Source organism: Thunnus maccoyii, chromosome 23 (genome assembly GCF_910596095.1).
Source record: "Thunnus maccoyii chromosome 23, fThuMac1.1, whole genome shotgun sequence".
Lineage (NCBI taxonomy): Eukaryota > Metazoa > Chordata > Actinopteri > Scombriformes > Scombridae > Thunnus > Thunnus maccoyii.
The window spans coordinates 17,340,270-17,350,068 of record NC_056555.1 but is presented as its reverse complement, the minus strand read 5'-3'; the positions used below and the strand labels follow the sequence as shown (position 1 = coordinate 17,350,068).

General features: G+C 36.3%; 1 protein-coding gene across 1 annotated transcript; it reads right to left on the bottom strand.

The window, feature by feature from the left end:
• Window positions 1-76: 76 nt before the first annotated feature.
• Window positions 77-3,842, bottom strand: ndufb2 (NADH:ubiquinone oxidoreductase subunit B2). The gene is made up of 4 exons (XM_042403607.1): window positions 3,622-3,842; window positions 3,294-3,438; window positions 1,986-2,061; window positions 77-183 (listed from the first exon to the last, which is right to left on the bottom strand). The coding sequence occupies exons 1-3, from the start codon at window positions 3,705-3,707 to the stop codon at window positions 1,987-1,989; spliced, it is 306 nt and encodes a 101-aa protein (XP_042259541.1). The 5' UTR covers window positions 3,708-3,842; the 3' UTR covers window positions 77-183; window position 1,986.
• Window positions 3,843-9,799: the final 5,957 nt, after the last annotated feature.

Below are 9,799 nucleotides of genomic sequence, written 5' to 3'. Positions count from 1 at the left end.
GTTGCTAGAGCAAGATATTAACTGATTACTATGATAATGTTCTTCACATTTAAGTTAATACAAAAGATGACAACAGTTTAACATACTTAAAGATAATTTTATTAGTCTATGTACAACAATGACTTTCAGAATATCCTGAAGATTTCCACAAAGACTTGTCTGACGGCTTCAATCACTCACGATCTGCAAAGAAAACCAGATAATGTTTACGATGAGACGACGGATACAGAAAATACAAAAGGAGAGCTTTCATCTGATTCATTGGAGCGGCACATGTAGATGCCATGCTCGGATGTTTTAACAACTTATTCTTTACAATAAAAAGTGAGCAAAAAAACTAACATGAAGTCCCAGAATCAAAGAAATGTCATCTGCACCCACTTATGTATTATCATGTAGAACACCAGCAGTGAGGCCACAGCATTACAAACACAGCTAAGTCTAGCAAGTTGAAACTTCCCATTAAAAAGTAAAAAAAAAAAAAAAAAAATCATTGCTGACAGCCAGAAACCCTTTTACACTCTGTACTGATGTACTACATGTCTTCTGTTATCAGACAGATCAAAAACATCAGATGGAAGTGTGTACACACCACCTCCTGGCAAATTTGTCACCATTTTTAAATACATCTGTATCTACATTCTGCGAATACTAAAATGTAAAAGTTTTGACAAGAGGCAACTCAGGCAAAATACTGGCAAAAATTAATTATCAGTATAATGGTGGATGTGGAACAGACTAGATGTTTGCTGCCAGTTTTACCGATTAAGAAATGATAAAATCATGGCTGCAAAATTAACTTTTTTGTCCACTGGCCAAATGGTTAGTGAATGAAATTTTACCAGCCACTCAATAGATTACCATTGTTTTTTGGCTGGTGAGTGAAGCAAATCTACCAGCCACTTGCATATTTTACCAGCATTTAGCTGGTGCTAATTTTGTGTCCTGTGCAGCAACTTGTACTCCGACCAAAAAGTGCTAATAGGTGTATATGTAGTATAACTTTGGACACAATCAGGCGAACACATGTATATCAATGCAAGGTGTAAAAGAAAACCACAAGCACAGAAAACAGCACACTGTAGATGATCTTTACAGACATTTTGGTACATCACAGTAGGAAAAACACAGGTGTGAATAATTTATTATAATTTAATCAATAGTGGTTTTGGTTTCAAGGTCATGGCTTACTGGGACACTTGAATAGACTGGAGCCATCATTAATGTAACACCTGTGCTTTTCCTGCTATGACAACTCAAACTGTGTGCTTTTATAAAACGGCTGTTGTTCAACCATCCCTCCAATTAAGTGGGTCAATAGAGCTATTTAAAAATGTTTTAGTGAAACCAGATTAAAAATTTATATTTAAAATGATAAGAATGCAAAAGGCCCTGCTCTGTTTTTTATATCAATGTCAAAATGTTTTTCCTCCACAGACAGACAGATCACAGGAGGTAACCATCGGTTTCTAGAAAAGATAATTAATAATCAGTCTTTGAAAAACCCAGAAGGTCGTTTAAAAACACTTAGTCGTTCTGATGGTATCACCAGAAAGATTGAATAATATTCCATCTGCTGCACGATTTTTCAACCAGTTTCTCAATTTGTGACTCTATTTCCTGCAAGCTGTCACCTTTGTTTTGATTTGGAAACAGAAGCACAACTTGGGAGACAGATTAAAAATCTTTTTTTATCTTTGAGTGAATGGAAGTCTTTGAGGATTGTGAAACTACCATCAGAACAACGATAAGTGTTTTTACATGACCTTATGTGTTCTTCAAACATTGCTGGTTAATTATCTTTAAGAGAAACCCATGGTTACTGTGACCTGCATGTATGAGAACTAATGACTAACTGGGGTTAATAAGAGCTGGTTCCAACCAGTATAACAACATTTGGATTATATATTGTGCCAGTAAACCTTGGTGCACTCAGAGATCACGATACCAGTATTCATGTCAGCAGAGGACACTGCAGAAATCACCTTATTCCTCGTCATCTGCTGGGATTCCAAGCTCCTCGTCTGTCCATTCGGAGGCATCAGGCCATGGGAAGTGACCCTGGAGAAGAAGGAATAATTTTACTACTGCGTTCCCATTCAACACTCTACAATGATCAAGTATATTCCAGTGAAGTTTGGAAAACAATTTCAGTTGTACACAAACACATACTATAGATATGGAAAGCTAATTTTAGTAACAAGTAAACAATTCTACCAGAAATGACACCCCAGTGTATAAACAGAAGCCAGGATTCATGCATTTAAAAATGAAATAGCTGACATTGACTGCTGACAATATGATGGTGAAAACCTACAATTTCCAAAATCATCTTGTAGATTGAGCCACACCTAAACTATCTTTTCTACATCGACCAACGTTTGAGTCATCCTTATTACAAATGAGACTGGATGCTGCATAAAACTCAGTGGTGGAGATTAACTAAATAGATTTACTCAAGCACTGTATTTAAGTACAATTTTGAGGAGCTGGTACTTTACTTGAGTATTTCCATTTGATGCTACTTTATACTTCCACTCCACTACATTTATTTGACAGCTTAAGTTACTTTTCAGATGAAGATTTGACACAATGGATAATATAACAAGCTTTTAAAATACAACACATTGTTAAAGATGAAACCAGTGGTTTCCAACCTTTTTGGCTTTTGACGTGTTACAAAAAGCAGTGTGTATTCGGGGTCACATTTCAGATGTCTATGAGTTGTTAACAGCTCCACCAAATAGTGATTTTTTCCCTCTAAACTTCTCACATGGTTTCATTTCAATATGTATTTAAATGATCCAATATTTCACCAAAAATCAAGGATTAGAGGAAAAGTCCAAAAACTGAAAACAGATTTGTGTATCAGAACTTTGTTTGTTCTTCTTTCCTCTCCCATTAATCATCTCACAACTCCTCAGATTTATCTGGTGACCCTTTGGAGGGGCCCGACCCCTCGGTTGGGAACCACTGGACTAAACTATCTAACTGTATATAAAGTAGTTAAATCTATCTCCACCTCCAGCAGCTACAACAGTAACATGCTGCTTACACACTGATGCTTCAGTATTAATAATCTAATGATGTCATATATAATAATATATCAGTCAAATGAACGAAATTAGTATTTAGTACCGTGTGCTACTAATACTCGTGTATTCTTACTTAGTAGGATTTTATGCAGGACTTTTACTTGTAATGGAACATTATGACATTGCTCTATTGGCACTTTTACATAAGTATCTGAGTACTTATCATCCACCACTGATAAAAAGCAATGGTTTACTTACCAGCACTGCATCTGGATCATGCCAGCAGTGCCAAAGGATCCAAAACCACATGGCACCACTGATGAGCTCTGACTCAAATTTCTGTTTCTTCGTCAGCTGTGGATATTGCCTGTACTGTGGCTCAATGTGCGGACCACCGCTACCACTAGAACATACAAAAACAAAACATTTAACAAATCAATATTAAGTCAAGATAAGATAATGTGGAATACAGACTAGCATTAAGATGGTCTTAAGAGTTTTGAGAACGTAATTATCTTTAGTTTACAGATGTGTGTTAGCTAAGGTAATAGCTAAGGTGCTAGCTAGCGGGGTTGACGTTACTTACTTTCTGGTCGTTATTCTTTGTGGGCCGCGTTTAAGCATCTGAGCGCCGGTCCGGAGGACTCCCAGCGCCCTTCCGAAAGAAGACATGGTTGTTTACCGGGCACACAACAGTCTTCTTTTGGGCTATTTGTTACAGTTTGTGCGAGTTGCGGCTCTGCTCGTCGAGGAGTCACCTTCTCCCCTTGTCAATAAACGGCCCTGCCAACAACGACGGCTGTGATTGGACATCGAGTGCGGAAGACCGCTGCTGTTCCTCTGTGCTGATTGGCTGAATGAAAAACACATTCACACGTCACAGCGCCCCCTGTTGCTCTGGTGCCCTGTTCTGCAGGTGTTTGAGTGCTCTTTGTGTAGTTTTTTATTGCTGCAAATGTAAAAATTTAAACATGAAAGAAAATTTAAACATTCATTGACTAGGTCGGTAAAAATTTAAACATGTCTTGACAAGGTCGGTTACTTTAAATTGGATTGCGTTTTGGTTTAAAACACTAACTCACAGACAGTTATTACTGGGTCAGAAAATGTATTTATCACCCAAAAGAGCTAAATATACTCATCTGAGGGCAGCACAAACCCAAGACTCTTTGAAAAAAAACCTCTTTATTTTCTTTGTTATGTGTTGTATGTTTTTAAAGCTGTAGCACTTCGAGTTTCACTATGAATGAAAAGTGTGCTACAAATTAAATGTATTATTGTTATTATTTATTAATATATTGGGTCATTTGGGGCGTAAAGGGTGAGCACGTGCTATTATATTTGCATAACTTAGCTCATACATTATACACAAATACACTCAAACAAATGAAGTATTCTCAATTAGTAGTTAATTACATTTTTATTGAAACAGTTCAATGTGCGATACATTACATAATTGACTCATTTGGACAGCTGAAGCTTCAAATAAACTTTTAAATACATTTTGCACAGGAGGAGGACTGTGATGGAGGCCAAAGTAAGTAAAGGTGTAAGTAAATCAAGAAGGCATCGTTCAATGTTAGTCTTTTTAGTGCCAAAGTCCCTCTTTATGCTACTATACTTCCACCGCAGCTCAATAGGGAAACACTGTCTGAGGAATCACAGAGAGGGAATTTGATGCTAAAAAGACTGTAAATGTGTCAGATATCCACTCGATACAATTAACTCAGACTGCCAAAGCCTCATATTAGCTTCAGATCAATTTTAAATGTATTTTTGCACAAAATGACTGTGTGGACACACTGCAGATTTTGGCCCCATCACTAACATTGAAAGCGTATTTGAAGGGATCTTTTAATAACCAGTATGAACAGGATGAATGATTACAGCGGGGAAAACCTCTTTCAGTGACTGTTGTTTTAAGACAGACTTGAAAAATTGTAAACCTATCCTTTAACATATCAATTCAAAAATCTAAATAACCAACAAATTAAAATAATTAAACAATAATTAGAAAGGAATGAATAATCAAAACTACAAAGCAAATAAAAATGTTTATAAATAACTCAATAAATGTGATAATTTACACGGTATGAACTCGTAAACATGTAACCATTATAGTTAGAACAATGAATTCAATATGTTCTACTTGCATAGTCCACTAGATGGGGTCAACAGCTAAACAAAGCTAGTCCTGGGGAGGTTACTGTTTTTATGTTGTACATCAGTAGTTTATCCCTTTGACGAATTATGCAGTTATGCGTAAAATCTGGCAGAGGAAATGACGTGATTATATAACTCATACTGATAACTCATAAAGGGGATTTCTTTTGATGGCACTTCGGGGTTCACGTCACATCTACAAGTCAAAAATGTAGACTAACAAATTCAAAAAGATAAGCACATGGATCACATCTTTTTTTTTCTTTTCTTTTTTTTTTTTTTTTAAATGTGGTTGCGATTTAAATAAGGACGTCTCAGGATATAAAACAACAGGAAATAATAACATTGTGTCGAGAGCGCGCACGGCGCCGCCGCCCAACAGTGCTCGACCCGCCGTGCACTGAAAAAAATCCTTCGACGCCATCTTGTTCCCAGTCGTCAACGGTTACCAACTTCGTTTAGGAAAGGAAATATCCTTTTTATCGCCCGTTGCAAACAGTCTGTTTTACATTTCATGTACAAAAAGAAACAGTCTGGCGTCGACACATCTAGCTTTTGTCCACCAGGAATGCCTTTTTTTATTAAATCGTACACATACTATTGTTACATTGGTACCTAATGGCGCCTGGTCGTCGTTGCTCTCCGGCTGCGCCCCTCTCCCCTCACAGCTCAGAACCCGCCCACAAATACTGGTTGCATGATGTCATCAGAAACCAACCATTTTCTTAAAAAAAAAAACGACCAATTATTACTCATTGCCTTTGGATAACTATTAATCTCCCACCATTATTACGCCACAATCTTACACATTACAGGGCTCAGGTCATCTTCAGACCGAAAACGCGATGCATAATGTTATCCTCCCCGGGAAAAAAAATAAAAATAAAAATAACGACAACCGTTTTAACCGCTGCGTCCTCCACAGCGAACATTTTCCGTTAAGAAGCGGGTGAGTGTGGCTCGATCTGCCCCAACTTTTCACCTCCGTCCTCCCTCTAAGTTTATTTCAAACAACCCCGGCTGCCCGTTAACACACTAACCGTTGCAGCAGCGGTCCCGCTCGAGTGCGCATGCGCGAGGGGATGCGGTTCAGGGTGGGGGAGGGTCAATTAAATGGAAACGATGAGGACATCCTCTCTCTACATGTGATGTCAGAGGGATTTCTACAGACACATTTCTGAAGATATGACAGCAACTGGTTCACCACAACAATAAAGCTGTCGGGAAAAACTGCTAGAATTTTTTTTTCTTCTCCAGTGTCAAACGTGTCAGCTTACACCCAGTGATGTGGTTGTTAAATGAATCAAAAGGGTGGTAAAGTGCAATCTCTTAGTTATTATAGGGTATTCTCCACAAAATGAATTGTTTTATAGTAGCTTTAATTTAATTTTAATTCTCAAAGCTTGAGTGAAATTATACACAGTGAATTTGTTTATATATATTAGGCTATATTAACTTAAAACCCCCATAATTTAATATAACATAGTGCGTCTAACTTGTATTATTATTATTAATTGCACACTGTATATACTGGTCATTTCATTCTCTTCAATTTAAATTTTAAACCTGCAACAGCTCTTCTCACATAGAATATATTTTACATTTTTTTATTGTAAATTATTTCTTTCTTTATATTATTTAGGATTACTTAATTTTGTGTAAATTTTTTTGACTGTTATGCACCACGACACCAAGACAAATTCCTAAAACCTACTTGGCAATAAACCTGATTCTGATTTAATTCATTCGTTCTGATTTGATTTAATTTTTTGTAAGCCTTAATATCGTGAAGTAATATAGTGAAGTGAGTTTGTGTATCCTCCACCTTTACCCTGATATTTGGACTTCACATTTTAACCACAAGGTCGGTGTGAATTGTGCATTTTTAGACTTTCAGCTACATCAACATAGGCTTTGTTGTGTGTGATTTACCTTAACAATATCCACCTGACTTACACTAATGTACAGTGTACTATACTATATCATATTAACATCATTGAACCGTGTATACTCTGTAAATAGTATATTACAGTTACGGTTATATTCTATTTATTTTTTATATTTTAGTTAGTCTATTTAGTTATTGTATATAATCTATCTATCTATCTATCTATCTATCTATCTATCTATCTATCTATCTATCTTTTTGAAAAGTTCAATAATGTTGTAGCCGTCTGACTATTTTCCTGTATAATCTGTTTCCTTTGTCTGTGATTTAATCTTGTGGTCAGTGTTTCATAGGCTATCCCTTCGCAACATCAGTTCAATATACAAAATGCTGCTCTTGTGTAAGGGGGTTATATAACAGCTTAGTTGCCTCCTACTGTGTTGGGTAGCGGATTTAGGTGCTGCTTTTCAGCCATGCCAGTCATAAAATAAAGGCTTCTGATCCAAAATAGCCACATGATTTTTAAACATAGGTCCATGTCTGTCACAGTGATTCTCATGGCAGTGTTATAAAACAGTGAGGACTGCTGGCCTACATAGGAAGCCTTTTTGGGTGTCAAATTGTCATCTGTGTGTGTATTTGTGGATATACTGTAAAAACCATACATGTCACACATCATAAATACAAAGTATGTAGTAATTAAATATAATACAAAATGGTTATGTGGCTCCGTAAGGCAAAATAAATAGATACCCTACCCTTTTTCCCCATGTGAGGAAGAGGAGGAAGCAGGGGTGGAAGCAACAATTAGTTTAAACAAAACCTCCTGATAACACATTCCTACAGCTGACTTTACTTTCATAAGATGGTCATTAAGATAGCACGAACATGAATTGCACAATCTGCTACACTGCATAGCCCATTGCACGATTTGTTTGATGTACAATTTTGAAAAAATCTGGAGGAAAGTAATTCTTAAACCAGCAGTCTTATGATTACAGAGTTTAAAGCCCAGTCAAAAACATGTTTTTCTTCCTTGTTCCTACAGTTGGATGTTTGAGCTTCACTGTGCAGAATGATGAATGTGCAGAGTTTGAGACCAGACGGCTGTTCTTACATTCATCTGCTGAAAGTGGAAAGTTTCTTTGTGCTCCTCTAGGCTCTGATTTTAAGGGGTGGACCTACGAGCATTAATTTGTGACATCACAAATAGTTTGGAAGACAATCCTGGTTCAATATTCAACTTACAAAAGTGTGATGTTGAAACTTGAGGTCCCCAGTGCACAAACACTGAATTGACTTTACAGTGAAGTAGGAGACATATTGTGTCCAGCAGTTCAACTTCTGAAATTTAATATATAATTGCATAATAGATTCTAGATTTTTACCTACTATATGTACAGTATGTACATAATACCTACTGTACGTATATAAAGTATTTTTTTTTTTTACCATTCAATACTTATCTCAGCACTGCTTTGCATTATTTGTATCCTGTTTACAGTTCACAGAAATGGTTTTACCTATATATAGTCATTCTTTTTTGTATATTTCTGAAGATTATTGTGTTGTTATTCTGTGTAAGTACATTGAGAGCCGCTAAACCAGAGTCAAATTCCTTGTATGTGTAAACATACTTGACCAATAATGATGATACAGATTTTTAATGAGGGAGAAAATGTGTGTTTTTGTGGAAAAAATATCAGACACAAATTATTATTGTGGTTAAGTACTTTCTATACATCTTAAAACATGTCTGCGGGGGATCTTTAATTAGCATTTGTGGATAATTTAACATGCCAATGGTCATTTTCTTCTCCACTAATTGTCCAGTTATAATAATAATAAAGTTTATTTATATAGCACTTATCAAAACAAGCAATTATAAAGTGCTTTACAAGGTAGAGATAAAAAAAACAACAAAAGATAGAATACAATACCAGATACGCAATCCCACATATATGTCATCATATCATAACAAATATAAAATGACTTTGTATGGTAAAATAATAAATCAGTAAATAAAGATGATAAGAAAGCCTTACGATAAAAGTGAGTTTTCAAAAGCAACTTAAAAGAAGATATTGAATTTGCCACTCTGAGATTCTCGGGCAGGTCATTCCATAATAGTGGTGGTCTGACAGAAAAGGCTCTATCCGATATATAATCTGTAAGATTATATAATCTGAAGGGGATGTCCAGTTGACAAGATCTATCTGAATTCATAGCATACACACTAGACTCTTAAAAAAGGCCTAAAAACCTTTCTATTCAGGAAGGCTTTTTCATTTTAAATTTTCTTTATGTTGAGTTTTGTATGATTTTAATGCTATAGCACTTTCAGATTCACTGCAAATGAAAAATGAAATGTATTATTATTTATTAATAGTGCAGCACAAGTTGGGTCCTCCGCTGACAGAAACAGCAAGAGACTTGAGAGGAACCGGTCGTGTCTTGACGGTAACCCTAGATTCGCGAAACTCTCGCGAGATGTGTACGTGTTGTTTCTTCGTTGTGTGTGTCGTTTGTCGTTGCACAAAATAATGAGGTTTTAAGATGTCACAACGCCGTAGTTCGCTTTAGGCACAAAAAACACATGGATATGGATAGATCATAATCGTTTTTGGTTAAAATAATCACTCTCGCGAGATATTTTGCCAAGCTAGGGTTACCATCTAGACAAGACCAGAGGAATCACACTCGTGAACGAGCA